The sequence below is a fragment of the Carassius auratus genome, chromosome 4 (genome assembly GCF_003368295.1).
Source record: "Carassius auratus strain Wakin chromosome 4, ASM336829v1, whole genome shotgun sequence".
Lineage (NCBI taxonomy): Eukaryota > Metazoa > Chordata > Actinopteri > Cypriniformes > Cyprinidae > Carassius > Carassius auratus.
Genome location: NC_039246.1, coordinates 3771361 through 3794481, shown reverse-complemented (window position 1 = coordinate 3794481; position 23121 = coordinate 3771361). Strand labels below are relative to the sequence as shown.

Genomic DNA, 23121 nt, shown 5'->3' with positions numbered 1-23121 from the left:
ATCATCGCTGCTTGCAGCTTTAATTATTTTTATTTTTTATTAAACCTTCCGGGGTGTTTTGGGGGCCTTAACATGCTCAAAAACTCTTGAAAATTGGCACACACATTGGAATCTGCGGCCATCAGGACGCCGCAGAGGCTGGGACCCGGGCGTGGCACAGGGGCTCTACAGCGCCCCCTGGAAGACAGTCAGAATTCTTGAACCATAGCTCACACACACTTGCATGTATTTATATCAAACTCGGTACACTTATAGATCTCATTGAGCCGAACAACTTTCACACTTTATGTCATAGGCTCCGCCCAACAGGAAGTCAGCTATTCAGGGCTGTTTAAAAAAAGCATGCTCTGGAATTTGAAATACTCCTCTGAGGTTTTCAACCCGTTCGCCACGAAACTCGGTGAACATGATCTCAAGACATTGAGGATGAAAAATTGCGAGGGGATTTTTGATATCTCGAACGGTTTGCCCGTGGCGAGGCATGGAACTTATGGCGAGAAATGAGAAACAGGAAATGTCTAATAACATCCACATACATTTCCTGAATTTGATCAAACTTCATGGGTTTGTTCGTTGTATGATACCGATTGTATATATGTGGCTATTAAGAGTCAACGTTATAGCGCCACCAACTGGCAGCAGGAAGTGTGTCATTTTCCAAATGCTTTGAATTCAGCATCTTATTTTTACTCGATTTACTTAAAACTTCATCAGAATAATGACAAAACACGGCCGATGTAAATCTGTTGTGAGGATATTGATATCTGATATAGTGTTGCCATGGCAACGTGTCAAACTTGAATGTTCTGTTATGGTGAGTTTGAGGCAGACAACAAGCTCAGATTTACATGAAACTCAAAACACATATCAGTATTAGTGATAGCTAGACAATGGCAAAAGCTTTTAAAAGGGCGTGAAGGAGGCACTCTATAGCGCCACCTTTTGTCAAAAGTGGGGGGGTTAGTTTTAGCTACAGACACCAAACTTGGTACATAAATTGTTCTTTTCAAGACGGACAACTTTCTAATTCACAGTCATCAGCTACGATCAACAGGAAGTCGGCTATTTTGATTTGAATGTGTATTTTTGAGATTTTACAGTTGTGAATTAATGAATACTCCTCACAGGGGAAGTACACTATACACACCAAACGTTGTCTACATGAAGAAAAAACATCGAGGAACTTAAATTGCGAACAGATTTTGGTTAGCTTGAACGGTTTTGTCGTGGTGATTTTTTGAAATGAAAGTAAAAAGTGAAACATTAATCGTCTTGTATTTTTAAATTGCAGCTTCCAAACCTTTAAAAAACATTTTTAATTTAGAAAACCAGTGATTCTGAGGAAATATGCATAGTTTCATGACTTTACAGCACTGTATGATTAAAAGAAAATTAAAAAACTGTCAGACATCTGATCTCACTCTGTCACTCTGTGTGCTGACTCTGTGTGTGTGTGTGAGTGTGAGTGGGGGAGGGGTGTGAGCTGAGTGGCAGACAGACAGAGAGAGAGAGAGAGAGAGAGAGAGAGAGAGACTTAAACATCTCTTTAATCACCAGAAAAAAAACTGTATTTTAAATAGTTATTTTTTTGTTGTTGTTGCTAATTGTGCTGTTATCATTACATCTTAAGAAATATCTTAGGCCTTATCCTTTTCTGACAGTTTCAGGGATTAAAAAAAATCCTAAAAAACCTTATTTGTGCTGCAAATAATAATTTCAAACTCATTTGATACTGACCTCTGTCACCCTGTGACATGACATTTATTTGAATTTACATAATCTCAAGGATGTAACAGTAAAACTGTTCAGCTCACAGATGAAGACTAAGCTTTAATGCAAGCAGAACTATTTCACAAATGCTTATAGGTTAATGAAATCATAACAAAACACTTTTAAATTATTTAAGGATTTGGTAACACTTTAAAATAATGTCTCAATTGTTAACATTAGTAAATGCATTGGTAACACTTCATAATAGCTGCAATTCTTAGCTAAGCATTAGTAAATAGTCAGTTCATGCTTTATATAGCCTTCTCCCAAAATTAATATTTTAGTAAGCATTTTATAAATACAGCTATAATTAAATTGTTCATGGTTTATATGCACATTTATTTTGAGGAGATTAAAGGCTGTAATCTCCCTAAAAAAAAATGTAAAATAAAAAATAAAATAAATAAAATAAACAAACACAGAACTCATAAATATTTATTTCAAGATGCAATAAAAGAAAACTGTACACTTGAATTTATATATATATATATATATATATATATATATATATATATATATATATATATATATATATATATATATATATATATACACACACACAATTGCATAAGTTTATATTTAAAAATGTTTAGCAAGTGTACAGCTAATAATAATAATAATGCATTTTATTTTGTTTTAGCTACAGACACCAAACTCGGTACTTAAATTGTTCTTATCAAGACGGACAACTTTCTAATTCACAGTCATAAGCTACGATCAACAGGAAGTCAGCTATTTTGATTTGAATGTGTATTTTTGAGATTTTACAGTTGTGAATTAATGCATACTCCTCACATGGGAAGTACACTATACACACCAAACTTTGACTACATGAAGAAACAACATCGAGGAACTTAAATTGCGAACGGATTTTGGTTAGCTTGAACGGTTTTGACGTGGTGATTTTTTGAAATGACAGTAAGAAGGGAAACATTAATTGTATTGTATGTCTAAATTGCAGCTTCCAAACACTTCAAGGCATGTTTTCATACAGAGATCAAATCATTATGAGGAAATATGCATAGTTTCATGACTTTACAACACTGTATGGATAAAAGAAAAGAAAAAACTGTCAGACTTCTCAACTGACATGATCTCACTCTGGCCACTCCGTCTGTGTGAGGAAAGGGAGGGGGAGAGGGAGGGGGAGTGTGAGTGTGAGGGGGTTGGTGACTGTGAATCTTTGGTGACTGACAGTGTGTGTGGATTGTAGGGAGGGGCTGTCTGGCAGAGAGAGAGAGAGAGAGAGAGAGAGAGAGACCTAATCATTCCTTTAATAATCAGGAAAAAAAATCTATATTTTAAATTGTTATTGTTTTTGTTGTTGCTAATGGTGGTGTTTTTTTCCTTTCATTACAGGTTAAGAAATCTCTTAGGCCTTATCCTTTTCTGACAGTTTTTGGGATTTAAAAACATCCTAAGAAGCCTTATTTGTGCTGCAAATTATAATTTCAAACTCATTTGATACTGACCTATGACAACCTGTGACATGACATGACATTTATTAATCTCATGGATGTAACAGTAAAACTCTTCAACTGACAGATTAAGCTGCAATGCAAGCAAAACTATTTCACAAATGCTTATAGGTCATTAAAATCATTACAAAACACTAATAAATTATTAAAGGGTTTGGTAACACTGTATAATAATGTCTAATTTGTTAACATTAGTAAATGCATTGGTAACACTTTATAATAACTGCACTCATTAGCTAAGCATTAGTAAATAGTTCATGATTATAAAGCCTTTTCCCTTAATAATAGTCATTATTAAGCAGGAATACATCTCTAATTACATTGTTCTTGGTTTAAAAGCACATATATTACAAAGGAGATTAAAGTTTCAGTTGTCTTATAAAATAAATCAATAAACACAACCCAGTTTGATTCAGAATTCAGAAATATTTATTTCAAGATGCAATAAAAGGAAACTGTACACTTGAAAAGGTTTTGAGCGATTCTTGAAGGACTAGCATCACCTTCACTTGTACGATGGTTTGAGGAATATATCTTCCAGATAGTACCGCCGCTCCCTATATGCAGAGTATGCAGTCTTCGTAGAGCACCAACTCCCAGAGGGGGCACCAGTTGCTCAAAAAAAACAAAACAAATATGCGCCATTCTCCCATCCGCGTTCGCGACCACTCAATAGCATTTGAGAAGAAAGACTTGTAGTCACAAAACAATTGTAATGTGTTCATATAGGTGTCAGCTACAATGCACACCTTATACATTTTTTATACATTTTAAAATAAAGTGTTACTAAAGTTATATATATTGTTCTGTGTATGTGATTTCAAAGTCTAGATTGGTCGGATTAACCCTTTAACTGCCACATCCCTTAAAACTTGATTGTCAGAGGGTTACTGTAAATGCTTATGCCCGCTGGGCACAGTTTTCCCGATGCCACCAGGGTGGCGTTGCACTGATGGCTTGAGCCCGACATCGCTGCTTGCAGCTATATTTATTATTATTTTTTTTTTTTTTTCCAACGTCTCGGGGGCTTTTGGGGCCCTTAACGTGCTTAAAAAGTCTTGAAAATTGGCACACAGATTGGAACCTGCGGCCATTAGGGCCGGGCAGAGACTGATACACGGGCGTGGCACAGGGGCTCTACAGCGCCCCCTGGAATATGGAGGGCCATATATCATACATTCTTGCTCGTAGACGAATGAAACTCGGTACACATATAAATCTCATCAATCCAAACAACTTTTGTATTGCATATCATAGGCTCCGCCCAACAGGAAGTTGGCTATTTAGGGTTTAGTATTCAAATTTTTCGTCAAAGTTGTGGGGGCTTTTGGGGTCCTTAACATACTCAAAAACTCTTGAAAATTTGCGCACACTTTGGAATCTGTGGCCTTTAGGAGCCTGCAGAGGCTGGGACCCGGGCGTGGCACAGGGGCTCTACGGCGCCCCCTGGAACACAGTCAGAAATGTTGATTTATAGCTCACACATACTTGCACATATTCATATGAAACTCAGTACACATATAGATCTCATCGTGCCAAACAACTTTCGTATTGCATGTCATAGGCTCCGCCCATCAGGAAGTCAGCTATTTAGAGTTATGTAAAAAGCGCATGCTCTGGAATTTGAAATACTTGTCATAGGTTTTTTTCTCGATTGCCGCCAAACTCGGTCAACATGATCTCAAGACACTGGGGATTAAAAATTGCCAGGGGATTTTTGATATCTCGAACGGTTTGCTCGTGGCGAGGCGTTGAAATTATGGCGAGAAATGAGAAACAGGAAGTGTCTAATACCGTCCACATACATTTCCTGATTTTAATCAAACTTCATCAGATTATTCGTTGTATGATGTCGATCGCATATATGTGACTATTAGGAGTCAAAGTTATAGCGCCACCAACTGGCAGAAGGAAGTGTGTCATTTTCAAAATGATTTGAATTCAGCATCTTATTATTACTCGATTTGCTTCAAACTTCATCAGAATAATGTTAAAACACAGCCGATATAAATCTGCAAGGGGGATATTGATATCTAAAAAATTGTTGGCGTGGCAACATGTCAAACTGGAATACTTCTCAGGTGATTTTGAGGCAAATAACATACTTAGAATTTCACAAAACTCTGAACACACATCAGTATTTCTGATAGGAACTTAAATTGTGAATGGATTTTGGATAGCTTGAATGGTTTTGCCGTGGTGATTTTTTTAAATGACCTTACAAAGGGAATCATTATTGTATTTTTAAATTGCAGCTTCCAAACACGTCAAAGAATTTTTTCATACAGATGAAAAAGTCATTCTGAGGAAATATGCATAGTTTAACGACTTTACAACACTGTATGGATAACAGAAAATTAAAAAACTGTCAGACATCTCATCTCACTCTGTCCCTCTGTTTGAGTGTATGTGCTTCAGACTTCCATTGTCTGAGAGAAATTGCGCCCCTACAGGTTCAATTCCCGAACATTTACTTTCACTTTTAAATCGGTTAAAAATACAAATAAATACTTAGATTTAATTCACACTGACAAGCTAAACCAACATATCTGATTATTACCGGTTCAGGGCTCATGGATAAATTATTTCTGGCCAGAGATACGTGAGAAATAGGAGAGATGAATCACCGCTGTGATCACGAGCGTCTGGAGTAAAGAGCTCAGAGAAAACGAATTTATTCCTGTTTTAAAGTTTTTAAAAATAAATTATCACAGCGATATCACACAATCAACCAACTAGAACACACCAAGAGCTAAATTCAGATGTTTTTGAACTGTTTGTGTGAAAATGAAATATTTGTGGCTGCCTATCTGAAATCACGCCTCCGATCAGCGCGTACAGTGTCGAGCTCAAAACAAACGAATTTATTCTTGTTTAAGAGCTTTTTTAAATAAAATATTACCACAAATGCACACAATAAACCCATTGTAACACAACAAGAGCTAAATGCAGGTGTTTGTGACCCGTTTAAGTGTGCAAGACTATTTGAAAGCGCGACTGGCAGAATAACATATCTCTTGAGCTGCAGGTTTCTGTCTTTCGTCGTACGAACGAACACATCACGGACAAGATTATTTCAAAATACATAATAGCTTGGCGAATATAAACGAAAACAGCCACGTGAACATAAACTGGATCTACTGGATTTGAATATTAAAGTGACCACATTTACCACTTGCTTCTGTCTTCAATTTTAATCTATATAAAAAAGGAAACTCATTCGACTTGGCTGCTTTTTTAATGTGTGCGTATTTATTTATTTACCTTTTTATACATTTTGTATAATTTCATAGTTTGTGTATTACAATTATAAAAACAAAAATAAATTTAGCCACTCACATAGAAATAGCTTAGGCCTTAACCTTTTTCTGACAGTTTTAGGGATTTTTAAAAATCCTAAAAAAAACTTATTTGTGCTGCAAATAATAATTTCAAACTCATTTGATACTGACCTATGACATCCTGTGACATTATATTTATTTGAATTTACATAATCTCATAGATGTAACAGTAAATCTGTTCAGCTCACAGATCAATACTAAGCTGTAATGCAAGCAGAACTTTCACAAATGCTTATGAGTCATTTAAGGATTTGATAACACTGTAAAATAATGTCTAATTTGTTAACATTAGCAAATTCATTGATAACACTTTATAATAACTGCACTCATTAGTAAATAGTCAGTTCATGCTTTATAAAGCCTTGTCCCAATATTAATAGTCAGTAGTAAGCAGTTTATAAATACAGCTATAAATAGCTTGTCCTTGGTTTATAAGCACATTTATTAAAAAGGAGAGTAAAGGGTCAGTTATCTTCCTATGAAAAATAAAAGATAAAAATAAACAAACAACAACAACACAGATTGATACAGAACTCAGAAATTTTATTGTGGATTTATGATAAAATCAGCCTGTAAATGAATTCATACTCCTCCTCATACTACTCCATACTCCTTTTTCAACATGATGCCAATATACTGAGATGTTAAATTGTGAATGGGTTTAGGATAGCTTAAATGGTGTTGCCATAGAGATTTATTAAAGTAACATAAAAAAATACAATAGTTATTTTACTATATCTTTAAAATTTTTCATTCTAACTCTTCATAATTTTTTATATAAGTAGAAGTCCTCATTTGAAGGAAGCACAGTAAGTTTCATAGCTTTATCATTTTCAAGAGCCAGCATAAAATTAAAACTATCATAACTTATAAATCAAGCTTGCAATTCTTAGTACCTATAATGGCCACCAGAGGGAGCTATAGGATTACTTTTAAATAATTATTGGAGAAACGAGTATGATTTAAATAATTTATAGAAATCTTTCAAATAAAATAATATATATTTTAGGAATTTTACTGATAAAATGACCCTCACTTAATTAGAATAACAAGCTGAAGTATTGTGAACTGTATATTAAGAATAATTCTTAATAGGCTTTATGGACAGATACGTTTTAAGTGACTCTTGAAGGTTCAGCACCACATCCTCTTTTACCACTGTTTAAAGAATTAATCTTACAGAACAGGTGTGAATGAATTTTGGATAGCTTGAATGGTTTTGTCGTGGTGATTTTTTGAAATAATAGTAAAAAAGGAACCAGTAAAAAAAAGTGCAGCTTCTAAACACTTCAAAAAAAATGTACACATAGAAGACAAGTCATTCTGAGGAAATATGCATAGTTTCATGACTATACAACATTATATGGATGACAGAAAATTAAAAAACATACATCTGATGTCACTCTGTCCCTCTGTCACTGTGTGTGTGTGTGTGTGTGTGTGTTTTAAGTGAATTAGGTGTGAAACTATCAGTGAGCATTTAGTCTCCAGCGCCAACATTTTACAGAACTGCCACTTTCCTGGAGTCTCAGAATTACAATGTGTCAGGTTCTGAGAGATCTAAGATTCCAAAAAAATATTTAATTAGAATACCATGAAGTATTGTGAAATACTATATATTAAGACTTTATATATAGGCTTAATGAACAGATTAGACTGACTCGTGAAGGACCAGCACCACCTTCTCTTGTCCGATGGTTTGAGGAATATATCTTCCAGAATCCGGGATTAAGATTTAGGAGCTCATTTTTATTCCACCTCCTTTCCTGAAAGTCTGTCTTGCAGAATTGACTAAAAATTAATCTTCACATTAATTCCTAATTCTTTTGCAATTCTTTTGTCAGTTCTTCTTGACCTGTTTTTCTCTTCCAGCTTTCCTGGACTATTGTATAGCACTCATAAATGATTAAATAAAAAATAATGGTAGTTATTAAGATTGATATGGTTTGGAATTGGTAAAATGTGCTTGGAAAAAAATCACAATAAAACAATGTTTTAATGTTTAAGTTTGGAATATTAACTGACATGAATGAATGCTATATAAATATTGTTCATGTTAACATAATGTTTATAAATGAAATCTTATTGTAAAGTGTTACTAAAGTTATATATATATATATATATATATATATATATATATATATATATATATATATTGTTCTGTGAATGTGATTTTAAAGTCTAGATGATTCGGATTAACCCTTTAACCGCCATATCCTTTAAAACCTCACTGCCAGAGGGATATTGTGAATGCATGTGCCCGCTGTACACAGTTTACCTGATGCCACTGGGGTGGCGATGGCATTGGTGGCTTGAGCCCGCCATCGCTGCTTGCAGCTATATTTATTATTATTATTATTAATTTTCTAACGTTACGGGGGCTTTTGGGGCCCTTAACATGCTTAAAAAGTCTTGAAAATTGGCACACACATTGGAACCTGCGGCCATTAGGGCCGGGCAGAGACTGATACACGGGCGTGGCACAGGGGCTCTACAGCGCCCCCTGGAATATGGAGGGCCATATATCATACATACTTGTACGTAGACACACGAAACTCGGTACACATATAGAACTCATCAATACAAACAACTTTCGTATTGCATATCATAGGCTCCGCCCAACAGGAAGTTGGCTATTTAGGGTTTATTATTCATATTTGTCATCAAAGTTGTGGGGGCTTTTGGAGTCCTTAACATATTCAAAAACTCTTGAAAATTTGCACACACTTTGGAATCTGTGGCCTTTAGGAGCCTGCAGAGGTTGGGACCCGGGCGTGGCACAGGGGCTCTACGGCGCCCCCTGGAACACAGTCATAAATGTTGATGTATAGCTCAGACATACTTGCACATATTAATATGAAACTCAGTACACATATAGATCTCATCGTGCCGAACAACTTGCGTATTGCATGTCATAGGCTCCGCCCAACAGGAAGTCAGCTATTTAGAGTTATGTAAAAAGCGCATGCTCTGGAATTTGATATACTTGTCATAGTTTTTTTACTCGATTGCCACCAAACTTGGTCAACTTGATCTCAAGACATTGGGGATGAAAAATTGCCAGGGGATTTTTGATATCTCGAACGGTTTGCTCGTAGCGAGGCGTTGAATTTATGGCGAGAATTGAGAAACAGGAAGTGTCTAATACCATCCACATACATTTCCTAATTTTAATCAAACTACATCAGATTATTCATTGTATGATGTCGATCGCATATATGTGACTATTAGGAGTCAAAGTTATAGCGCCACCAACTGGCAGCAGGAAGTGTGTCATTTTCAAAATGCTTTGAATTCAGCATCTTATTTTTACTCAATTTGCTTCAAACTTCATCAGAATAATGTTAAAACACAGCCGATATAAATCTGCTGGAGGGATATTGATATCTAAAAATATTGTTGCCGTGGCAACATGTCAAACTGGAATACTTCTCAGGTGATTTTGAGGCATATAACATGCTTAGAATTTCATCAAACTCAGAACACATATCAGTATTAGTGACAGCTAGACACTGGCAAAAGTTCATAAGAGGGCGTGGAAGAGGCACTCTATAGCGCCACCTTTTGTCAAAAGTGAGGGGGTTAGTTTTAGCTACAGACACCAAACTCAGTACAAAAATTGTTCTTATCAAGACGGACAACTTTCTAATTCACAGTCATCAGCTACGACCAACAGGAAGTCGGCTATTTTGATTTGAATGTGGATTGTTTTTTACATTTAGCTGTGAATTAATGCATACTGCTCAGAGGAGAGTAACACTATACACACCAAACTTTGTCTACATGTTGAAAAAACGTTTGTCGTGGTGATTTTTTTAAATGACAGTAAAGATGGAATTATTAATTTCCCTGCATTTTTAAATTCCAAACACTTCAAAACCTTTTTTCATACAGAAAAAAAAGTTATTCTGAGTAAAAATTCATAGTTTCATGACTTTACAACACTGTATGGATAACAGAAAATTAAAAAACTGTCAGACATCTCATCTCTCTCTGTCCCTCTGTTTGAGTGTGTGTGCTTAGACTTCCATTGTCTGAGAGAAATAGCGCCCCTACAGGTGCAATTCCCGCAAAAAAAAACAAGAAAAAAAAAAGAGAGGAGACTCTCTTTTATTTTCCCTTTTAAATCGGTTAAAATACAAATAAATACTTATATTTAATTCACACTGACAAGCTAAACCAACATAAATGATTATTACCAGGTCATGGCTCATTAATAATGGATGTGTGGTCAGTGATACGTGAGAAACACGAGAGATGAATCACCGCTCTGAGGATGAGCGTGTGGAATGACGAGCTCAGAAAAAAACGAGTTTATTCTTGTTTTATAGCTTTTAAAATTAAAATATTAAAGCGAAATCACACAATTCACCAATTAGAACACACCAAGAGCTAAATTCAGATGTTTTTGAACTGTTTGTGTGAAAATGAAATATTTGCGGCTGCCTATATCTGAAATCACTGCTCCGATCAGCGCGCACAGTGTCACGATGTCAAAACAAGCGAATTTATTCTTGTTTAAGAGCTTTTTAAAATAGAATATTGCCACAAATGCACACAATGCATCCATTATAACACAACTAGAGCTTAATGCAGGTGTTTGTGACCCGTTTAATTGTGCAAGACTATTTGAAAGCGCGACTGGCAGAATAACATATCTCTTGAGCTGCAGGATTCTGCCTTTCGTCGTACGAACGAACACTTCACGGACAAGATTGTTTCAAAATACATAATAGCTTGGCTAATATAAACGAAAACAGCCATGTGAACATAAACTGTTGAGAATATTAAGTGACTGCATTTACCTGCTTCGGTCTTCAATTTTAATCTATACATATAAAAAAGGAAATTCATTTGTCTTGGCTGCTTTTTTTAAATGTGTGTGCCATATTTATTTATTTACTTTTTTATACATTTTGTATAATTTCATAGTTTTTGTATTATAATTATAAAAACATAAATACATTTAGCCACTCACATAGAAATCTTAGGCCTTATCCTTTTCTGACAGTTTTAGGGATTTTTAAAAATCCTAAAAAACCTTATTTGTGCTGCAAATAATAATTTCAAACTCATTTGATATGACCTATGACATCCTGTGACATGATATTATTTGAATTTACATAATCTCATGGATGTAACAGTAAATCTGTTCAGCTCACAGATCAAGACTAAGCTGTAATGCAAGCAGAACTTTCACAAATGCTTATAGGTCCATAAAATCATTACAAAACACATATAAATCATTTAAGGATTTGATTACGCTGTAAAATAATGTCTAATTTGTTAACATTAGTAAATGCATTGGTAACACTTTATAATAACTGCACTCATTAGTAAATAGTCAGTTAATGCTTTATAAAGCCTTGTCTTAACATTAACAGCACATCTATTACAAAGGAAAGGGTCAGTTATCTTCCTAAGAAAAATTAAAATAAACAAACAACAACACAGATTGATACAGAACTCAGAAATATTTATTTCAATATGCAATAAAAGTAAACTGTACACTTGAATTATATATATATATATATATATATATATATATATATATATATATATATATATATATGATTGCATACGTCTATATTTCATTTTTTTATCAAGTGTATGTATGTATATATATATATATATATATATAGTAGGAGACATTTTGGGGATGGTAAAGGTTTTGTCCACTTGGTGGTGCTGTGGTTATGTTTAATTAGAGCACCTAAGCAAGAACTGTGTGTGTTGCAGTGTTGGTAACTGGGAAGCACAGTTTTTGAGCACATGGCATATTAGCCCGTAAGGTGGATTCTAGTTGTATTCGGTCCATAAGGTATGGCTTTGTGTGTACATGTGAATAAGGAGAGGCCACAAGAAGTTTGAGATCATGTTTAATGGAGCTCAAGAAATAAAGAAAGACATTTGTTATGCATCTACGTCTGTCTTTGTACGTGTTCTACACTTGCTTAATCCTATTATCAACAGCAACGGCATTGGAAAGCTATATATATATATATATATATATATATATATATATATATATATATATATATATATATATATATATATGAAATATAAACATGCACAATTATACAAAAATCACTTTTTAAAATTGCTTGTTGTAGGAAAAATACCGGAAAATGCTTGTTGTAGTCCAAACAATTTTTGATTTTACAAAAATCACTTTTTAAAAACTACAACAAAAATTGTTTGGACTACAACAAGCATTTTCCGGGATTTGTGAAATCACAAATATTGACGAATGGGATGTGAATTGGTTGAGCTGCACTAGAGAATGCAACGAGTGTGATATATACGTAGTTGACCATGAAGACTGGAAGAGAAAAAAATAACTATAAAGGCACTTTTCCTTTACTGATAAAATGAGCCAAAAAAAAAGACATTTCACTCAGACTGAAAAAAACCCAAAATTATTAGATCCTCATGAGAAATATTCAAAATTAGATCACTACAGTAATTACAAAGTAAAGACATGACCACTGGACAGCAAAATGCTTACTGGGTCAGAAAGATAAAAAAAAACAGGTGGAGAAGAACAGAAACACCTAAACTGCAAAAGAATTAAGAATTAAAGTGAAGAATTAGGTGTGACACTATCAGGGAGCATTTAGTCTACAGTGCCACCATTTTCCAGAACTGCAACTTTCCTGGAGTCTCAGAATTACAATGTGTCAGGTTCTGAGAGACGTAAAAGATCCCAAAAAATGACTTAATTAGAATAGCATGATGTATTGTGGAATACTATATATTAAGACTTTATATATTGGCTTTATGAACAGAATATTTTGAGTGATTCTTGAAGGACTAGCATCCCCTCCTCTTGTACGACAATTTGAGGAATATATCTTCCAGATAGACTGTGTCTGTTCCCCGAATAGTGAGGTCAAAATATAAATATAAATATAATGTAGGATCTAGAAAAAATCTTATCGTAATTAAACCAGAAAAATGTAAAGTAAATGAACAAAAACAATTTTTAAAGTTTGGGCTCATAAATATTAGATCACTCACACCAAAAGCAGTTATTGTAAATGAAATGATCACAGATAATAGTTTTGATTTACTCTGCTTGACTGAAACCTGGCTAAAACCAAATGATTATTTTGGTCTAAATGAGTCTACTCCACCAAACTACTGTTATAAACATGAGCCCCGTCAGACTGGTCAACAATATATAGTGATATTCTCAATGTTACCCAGAAAACAGGATACAGGTTTAACTCTTTTGAAATACTAATGCTAAATGTTACTCTGTCAGACATGCAAAAGAAATCTAATGTATCTCTTGCTCTGGCTACTGTGTATAGACCACCAGGGCCGTATACAGAATTCCTAAAAGAATTTGCAGATTTCCTCTCAGACCTTCTAGTTACAGTTGATAAGGCGCTAATCATGGGAGATTTTAATATTCACGTTGATAATACAAATGATACATTAGGACTTGCGTTTACTGACCTAATAAACTCCTTTGGAGTCAAGCAAAATGTCACCGGGCCCACTCATCGTTTTAATCATACACTAGATTTAATTATATCGCATGGCATCGATCTTACTGCTATAGATATTGTACCTCAAAGTGATGATATTACAGACCATTTCCTCGTATCGTGCATGCTGCGTATAACTGATATTAACTATGTCGCAGCGATACCGTCTGGGCAGAACTATTGTTCCAGTCACCAAAGAAAGATTAGCAAATAACCTGCCTGATCTATCTCAACTGCTATTTGTACCCAAAAATACACATGAATTAGACAAAATTACTGACAACATGGGCACTATTTTCTCTAATACATTAGAAGCTGTTGCCCCAATCAAATTGAAAAAAGTTAGAGAAAAACGTACTGTACCATGGTATAACAGTAATACTCACTCTCTCAAGAAAGTAACTCGTAGTCTTGAACGCAAATGGAGAAAAACTAACTTAGAAGTTTTTAGAATTGCATGGAAAAACAGTATGTCCAGCTATAGACAGGCTCTAAAAACTGCTAGGGCAGAGCATATACACAAACTCATTGAAAATAACCAAAACAATCCAAGGTTTTTATTTAGCACAGTGGCTAAATTAACAAATTACCAGACGCCACCTGATTCAAATATTCCACCAACGTTAAATAGTAATGACTTTATGAATTTCTTCACTGATAAAATAGATAACATTAGAAATACAATAGCGAATGTAGATTCTACAGCATCTAACACTTCAGTTTCATCAATCGCACCCAAACATAAACTGCAGTGCTTTACAACCATAGGACAGGAGGAGCTAAATAAACTTATCACTGTATCTAAACCAACAACATGTTTATTAGATCCTGTACCCACTAAATTACTGAAAGAGCTGTTACCTGTAGCCGAAGAACCGCTTCTCAATATCATTAACTCGTCGTTATCTTTAGGACACGTCCCAAAACCATTCAAGCTGGCGGTTATCAAGCCTCTTATTAAGAAACCAAAACTAGATCCTAGTGTACTGGCAAATTATAGGCCTATTTCAAATCTGCCATTTATGTCTAAAATTTTAGAAAAAGTTGTGTCTGCTCAATTGAGCACCTTCCTGCATAAAAATGATCTGTATGAAGAATTTCAGTCAGGTTTTAGGCCCCACCATAGCACAGAAACTGCACTTGTTAAAATTACAAATGACCTGCTCCTTGCGTCAGACCAAGGCTGCATCTCATTTCTAGTCTTACTTGATCTTAGTGCTGCGTTCGACACCATAGATCATGACATACTCATAGATCGATTACAAAACTATACAGGTATTCAAGGGCAGGCTCTAAGATGGTTTAGATCCTACCTGTCCGATCGCTACCATTTTGTTTACTTAAATGGGGAGTCATCTCATTTATCATCAGTAAAATATGGAGTGCCACAAGGATCCGTCCTAGGTCCCCTTCTATTTTCAATATACATGTTGCCCCTTGGTAATATTATTAGAAAATACGGAATTAGCTTCCACTGTTATGCTGATGATACTCAGCTATATATATCAACGAGACCAGATGAAACTTCCCAATTATCTAAGCTAACAGAGTGTGTTAAAAATGTAAAAGATTGGATGACAAATAATTTTCTCCAATTAAATTCGGATAAGACGGAGATATTAATTATTGGACCAAAAAACACTACACAGAATCTTGTAGATTACAATCTGCAACTAGACGGATGTACTGTTACTTCCTCTACAGTCAGAAATCTGGGTGTTATATTAGACAGCAATTTGTCTTTTGAAAATCATATTTCCAATGTTACAAAAACTGCATTCTTCCATCTTAGAAACATTGCCAAGCTACGAAACATGTTATCTGTTTCTGATGCAGAAAAGCTAGTTCATGCATTCATGACCTCTAGACTGGACTATTGTAATGCACTTCTAGGTGGTTGTCCTGCTTCTTCAATAAACAAGCTACAGGTCGTCCAAAATGCAGCAGCTAGAGTCCTTACGAGGTCAAGAAAATATGATCATATTACCCCAATTTTACAGTCTCTGCACTGGCTACCTATTAAGTTCCGTATCAGTTACAAATTATCATTACTTACCTATAAGGCCCTAAATGGTTTAGCTCCAGCGTACCTAACTAGCCTTCTACCACGTTACAACCCATCACGCTCCCTAAGGTCACAAAACGCTGGACTTTTGGTAGTTCCTAGGATAGCAAAGTCCACTAAAGGAGGTAGAGCTTTCTCACATTTGGCTCTCAAACTCTGGAATAGCCTTCCTGATAATGTTCGGGGTTCAGACACACTCTCTTTGTTTAAATCTAGATTAAAAACACATCTCTTTCGCCAAGCATTCGAATAATGTATCTTTTTAATTGTGAGTGTAGTTGCATCTGATCAAAGGTGCATTTTTATTCATTAGCATGGGTTAAACTAATTTTACTTTGTTGGATCAGCAGCTATGCTAATGATGTCTGTATTTTGTTTCTATGTTTTGCCACGAGGATTTACACAAGCTCCAGTCTGGATCCAGAACACCTGAGAAGAGATGATGCTGACCCTCAGAGGACCTCAGATGATGCTAACCCTGAATGAACAAACAGAACTAACAATTATTCCTAAATGTGTGACTTAATCATATAATAACTTAATTAATAATATTGATAGTTCATCGTCTAGCTGACTACGTCTTGTATTATTATTATTATTTTTTAGTTTTTCTAAAAACCTGTCAAATGTGCACAAACTACTAGCTACTACTAAATATTGTAGAAACATAATTTTCTGTAAAGTTGCTTTGTAACGATTTGTTTTGTAAAAAGCGCTATACAAATAAACTTGAATTGAATTGAATTGAATGGTAAAGAGGAAACGAAAAGGAGGGGCTAAACAACAAAGCCATGTGCTGACACGAGATAAGCATAGACACATGAAACAAAGACAAAAACAAGGTGTCAGGGCAGAACCCTGAAAATTTATTTTATTGCTGCTAAATAAATGTATTAGTTACTAAATAAATAAATAAAATTTACTGACCCTAAACTTTTGAACAGTAATGTACTGTATAATTTTCCATCTGTTTCAGATAAATGCTGTTCTTTTGAAATTTGTGAAAAAAAGATTGTACTCAACTGTTCAGCATATTAGATATGTTTCGATCCATTTGAATACCACTTATGAAAATAGTGCCTAACAATTAGGTCAATTGCAAAACATTGTGGAGTTCTGAAACATGTAATGTTTCTGATCAAATAAACTGCAAACTGTAGCATGAAATGGTGACACAGACCTTGAGATGCTCAAATAATTTATTTAATGATAAAAAGAAATAATAATCCAATAATCTCTGATTGCAAACTAAATTTCAAATAAGTCATTTGATTTGATATGAAGACACATTTATGTGCAAGATATTTGATTAACATTGTCAAATATAATGTAAAATCAAGATTAATAACAAATGAGAGGAAAACTGAGAGAAAAGTACACATCAAACATTGCAATTTATGCCCACAGTGGAGTGGAGAAGTTCTGTGATGAACAGTTTGTAGTGGAACTGGTTAATGATATTACAGAGCTATAAAAGCAAAATTTACTGGAAGTTGAAGAGACTTTATCATGTTGCCTGTGTCTGTGAAAGTAAAGTAATTGTAGAAGAGTCTTCAGAGCTGGCACACACCTCATTCTGCAAAGACAAAGATAAACAATAGGGATTAGATATGTTTCCATCCACCTATTTTTAGTGACATTTTGGATTATCACATAAAATTATGCTAAAATAAGCATAAATTCTAAAAATGCACATAAAAAAATTTATGTAGTAGGATAAACTTTTAAATAAATTCCATCATGCACATTAAAAAAAGCTTTGTGACTTAACCTCTACAAGCAATGACCGCATTTATTGTGTTATGTCTGCTCTCTTTGAAGCAAAGGTAATCTATTACATATGAAAATGATTATATTCAGTGACTTCTCCTAGTTTTCTTAGAGATATTTAGTGCCAGTTTATCAGGAAGGGATGATTTTGTTTTCTTTGACTCGTTGGACGGAAACAGTGTTATTAGCAAATGTTTTATGTGATATTCCAGTTTTGGCATAAGCTAAGTTTGCACCTTTGGATGGAAACATAGCTAATGAGAGAATCTACAGATTGGGTTTTAACACGAGGCTAAAATCTACACTCTAGAATAAAATACTGCATTCTTTGTCAGAGACAAATGCATATTTGACAGTAATTTATGCAAGACACTGATATACATTTTTCAACGATGTTACTGAATTAACATTAGTAAAGTTCAGGGTATACAGGATTTAAAGCTCTTTTGTTAAAAGCATAGCGAAAGAATGTAGCTACTTGCACACATGAGTTTTGGGGCACTCCTTGGTTTTTCATTGATTATTTACATATTTTTTTCTGATGATCTGTTGTATAAAAGGAATGTAACATTTACAGGTACGCGTCCTAGTAAATGAACACATGCTTATTTACAGCCACAACACACTCTTGTTGGTGTGAAATCACCAATGTATGTGTTGTGTGTGTGTTACTGTGGTATGACTCACTGCAGCAGCACCATTTCCACATCTTGTTCTGCTTTTCTGAGCCTTCTACGAGTACACATATAATCAATCAAAGAAGTGTTAATGATGCATAAATGTTTATAACTAAATAAATGTGTGTGTGTGTGTGTGTGTGAGAGAGAGAATCTTACTTGTGCATTGAGAGTTTAGGTCGACAAATTGTGGGAGGTCCTGGTATGGATCCTGGTTCTGAATAGTGTCTGTAATCCATCTCTGATACTGTGAGACGTCAGTGTACACACCAGTTATGTCAGGTCTACCACAGCCAATACCCCAGCTGGTGATGCCAAACTGAACCCACCGTGAACAGTGCTGACTCATTATTGGACCTCCAGAGTCCCCCTGCAAACAGCAAGAGATTGTGTTTTTAGTCACCAGTTTTGCTTTTTATTTGTGTTATCAAACTGAAATACAAACTGAAATGAAAATGTTTTAATGTTTAAAGATACAGTAAATCTTGACAGATATTCAGGCAGACATGGTCTGTATGCAGTAATGAGTAACAATCATCTTGTTTTACCATGTTTGGGCCTACACCACCAGCAGGAACGCCAGCACAAATCATATTGTTGGTGATTTGGTGATATACACAGGGAAAATTGTTGCTCAGCTGGTTTCGGCAGTAATTAATGTCCACCACATCAACTTCAGCCTCCTGCAGAGTCCCAGGATAAGGTAGATTTTCTGACATACACAAACACGCAATACACATCATCATCATCATCATCATTATGTATTTATCTGAATAAATTAGTTAAATCTAGTTACTGACAGCACATATGTACCTCCAGCTGCATTTAATCCCCAGCCTAAGATCTTACTTTTGGTGCCAGGACGGAAATTACTGCCCTGGGCTACCAGACACACTGGACTTATATAGTTATTAAATTCAACAGGAGATAACAAGTGCAGCAGAGCGATGTCATTGTCTATAGTTGTTGCATTGTATTGGTTGTGAGTGTAGATTTCTTTAACGTTTAACATGAGTTCCTTCTTATTTTTTTCACGCTGTGTCATCTTTCCCAAGTACACCCGTATGTTGTCCTTGTTGACCTTCTCATCATTGATGCTGTAAAACAAAAACAGTACAAAAGGAATCACAAACAAAATATTTTCAATTCGATTCAAGTTTATTTGTATAGCGCTTTTTGCAAAACAAATCGTTACAAAGCAACTTTACAGAAAATTATGTTTCTACAATATTTAGTAGTAGCTAGTAGTTTGTGCACATTTGATAGGATTTTAGAAAAAATAAAAAAAATAATAATAATACAAGACGTAGTCAGCCAGACGATGAACTATCAATATTATTAATTAAGTTATTATATGATTCAGTCACACATTTAGCAATAATTATTGCTAAAAATACATGTTTTAAAATCAGTATATACTGTATGTGTTGATATGGCTCTTACCTAAAGAAACAATGAGCTGCTGACAGCACCCATTCCTTGTTGATGAGGGAACCTCCACAAAAATGGCAGGTGGGGTCATGCAAACTAACCATCCACGGAAACTCCTTCTTAGGAGCATCAACACCACCCTCAGTACGGGGGTGCATAGGGCCATGTGCACAAACTGTGAGAAAGAGAGACTGCTCAGAGACAGAAATATTGCATGAGCTCTATATGATAAAAGCTTTTCTATTAGAAAACCATGGTGTCTTCGTAAAGATGTGTAATAATGTGCGTCTTATTAAAGATGCCCTAACATGTTAGATATTTTTGATAACTTCTGCCAGATTGAACCACTGAATTGAATTTATCTTTATACAAATATCCACCTTCCAAAGACATACCAATCATGAAAAACGTTTGAGATGTTTCACAACAAATTTTCATCAATGTTTCAGGCATTAAGTAAAAACACTTCAATCTTGAGATGGACGGACTCTTGATCCAACTTAAAAACAGAACCTGACACAGAAGTGACAGTGCACTAGAGAACTAATATGTGTCACTGTCCTGGAGAGTAAGGTCTTACCTTGGACACACACAAGCAGTGCCAAAGTCTTCCACATCTTCACGCAGGCTCTCTCTTTCCTGGTAGGATGGATGTCTATGGTACTCTGTGCCTCTCACAATTCCTTTAATAATGTCTCATATCTCCAGTATCTTTTATCACTCATTTGCCTAGTCATTTGTGACATCCTTTTTCCATTTTGAGCAAGGCACCGAACCCCAAACTGCTCCGCCGGCACAGCAGCATAAATGATGAACACTGCTCAGGGTGTGTGTTCACAGTGTGTGTGTGTGTGTGTGTGTGTGTGTGTGTGTGTGTGTGTGTGTGTGTGTGTGTGTGTATGTTCACTGCTGTGTGTGTGTTCACTGCTGTGTGTGTGTGTGTGTGTGTATGTGTGTTCACTGCTGTGTGTGTGTTCACTGCTGTGTCAAGTCAAGTCCCCTTTATTTATATAGCGCTTTAAACAAAATACATTGCGTCAAAGCAACTGAACAACATTAATTAGGAAAACAGTGTTTCAATAATGCAAAATGATAGTTAAAGGCAGTTCATCATTGAATTCAGTGATGTCATCTCTGTTCAGTTTAAATAGTGTCTGTGCATTTATTTGCAATCAAGTCAATGATATCGCTGTAGATTCAGTGACCCCAACTAAGCAAGCCAGAGGCGACAGCGGCAAGGAACCAAAACGTAGAGGAGTATAATGTAAAAGGAGCTCATTCAAATACTGAGGTGCTAAATCATTCGGGGCTTTATAAGTAATAAGCAATATTTTTAAATCTATACGATGTTTGATAGGGAGCCAGTGCAGTGTGGACAGGACCGGGCTAATATGGTCATACTTCCTGGTTCTAGTAAGATCTCTTGCTGCTGCATTTTGGACTAGCTGTAGTTTGTTTACTAAGCGTGCAGAACAACCACCCAATAAAGCATTACAATAATCTAACCTTGAGGTCATAAATGCATGGATTAACATTTCTGCATTTGACATTGAGAGCAAAGGCATATAATATAATGTGCCTATAAAGGAATATAATTGTGAGGATACCACCTTTTCTAGTATCTTGGAGAGAAAAGGGAGATTCGAGATTGGTCTATAATTAACTAGTTCTTTGGGGTCAAGTTGTGGTTTTTTGATGAGAGGCTTAATAACAGCCAGTTGTTGGTTTTGAGTACATATCATTATACATATCCATCTTTTTCATTATCAACATGGATATCAAAATCACCAACTATTAAAACTTTATCTGCATCCAGAACTAACTCGGATGTAAAATCACCAAACTCTTTAATAAAGTCTGTATGGTGCCCTGGTGGCCTGTATACAGTAGCCAGTACAAACATAACAGGGGATTTATCATTAACATTTGTTTCTCTGGATAATGTTAAATGAAGCACCATTACTTAAAACGAGTTATACTTGAAGCCTGCCCTCTGAGAAATCCTGAAAACGTTGTTATAAATTGAAGCAACACCTCCCCCTTTGCCTTTTAGAAGCGGCTCATGTTTATAACAGTGATCTTGGGGGGTGGACAGTGTTCACTGCTGTGTGTGTGTGTGTGTGTGTGTGTGTGTGTGTGTGTGTGTTCACAGTGTGTGTGTATTTGTGTGTTCACAGTGTGTGTATGTTCCTGCTGTATGTGTGTGTGTGTTCACTTTCTCACAATTTGCCGTTAAAGAACAGTGCAATACTTTTGCATATCAGTTGAGATAGACAGAATTTGCAATTTCTATCAGTACACTATTAGCATAGTCAGAGGTGGACAGTAATGAAGTACATTTACTTGAGTATTTCTTGGGTCGCCAAAAGTACATGAAATGACTTGATTTTTTTCAGAATATCTATTTACACAAAGTGCAAATAGCCCCCGCTTGTTGGTAGAGACTATTTACATTAACTCAGCCTAGTAAACACTACTTAAGACAGCTCTTGTGGCACAGATGCCAAAACATGTGATTTACTCATTTTGATGCGATTGTCCCGGGTTCGAATCTGACTTTTGGCAAACTTTGTACTCGCTTTTCAAATTGTAAATCACATCAGAAAAGCATTTATTTTCAATCAAAATTAAGGAAAATAATAAAAAAAAGTTACAAATAAAGTATCAGACATTGAGAGAATAGGCATATAATATAATGTGCCTATAAAGGAATATAATTGTGAGGATACCACCTTTTCGAGTATCTTGGAGAGAAAAGGGAGATTCGAGATTGGTCTATAATTAACTAGTTCTTTGGGGTCAAGTTGTGGTTTTTTGATGAGAGGCTTAATAACAGCCAGTTTGAAGGTTTTGAGTACATATCATTATACATATCCATCTTTTTCATTATGAACATGGATATTGAAATCACCAACTATTAAGACTTTATCTGTATCCAGAACTAACTCGGATGTAAAATCAGCAAACTCTTTAATAAAGTCTGTATGGTGCCCTGGTGGCCTGTATACAGTAGCCAGTACAAACATCACAGGGGATTTATCATTAACATTTGTTTCTCTAGATAATGTTAAATGAAGCACCATTACTTAAAAC

The 23121-nt window shown here is 35.2% G+C and overlaps 2 protein-coding genes across 2 annotated transcripts in view; one reads left to right on the top strand and one right to left on the bottom strand.

Moving 5' to 3' along the window:
• The window catches only part of LOC113065982 (zinc finger protein 271-like), a 345982-nt gene that overhangs the window by 271613 nt on the left and 51248 nt on the right, over nt 1–23121 (top strand). The window lies entirely within an intron of this gene.
• Nucleotides 17313–20716, bottom strand: LOC113066921 (testisin). The gene is made up of 7 exons (XM_026239057.1): nt 20609–20716; nt 20041–20203; nt 19411–19694; nt 19146–19309; nt 18757–18967; nt 18608–18652; nt 17313–17726 (listed from the first exon to the last, which is right to left on the bottom strand). The coding sequence occupies exons 1-7, from the start codon at nt 20643–20645 to the stop codon at nt 17722–17724; spliced, it is 909 nt and encodes a 302-aa protein (XP_026094842.1). The 5' UTR covers nt 20646–20716; the 3' UTR covers nt 17313–17721.

Bases quoted from the DNA above. Each gene is read 5' to 3' on its own strand.
- LOC113066921 (XM_026239057.1), bottom strand. From the start codon at position 20,645: ATGTGGAAGACTTTGGCACTGCTTGTGTGTGTCCAAG. The intron at 19,695-20,040 runs GTAAGAGCCATA...TTTGTTTTACAG, and splicing joins GCAGCTCATTGTTTCTTTAG to CATCAATGATGAGAAGGTCA. The intron at 19,310-19,410 runs GTACATATGTGC...TGTGTATGTCAG, and splicing joins GGGATTAAATGCAGCTGGAG to AAAATCTACCTTATCCTGGG.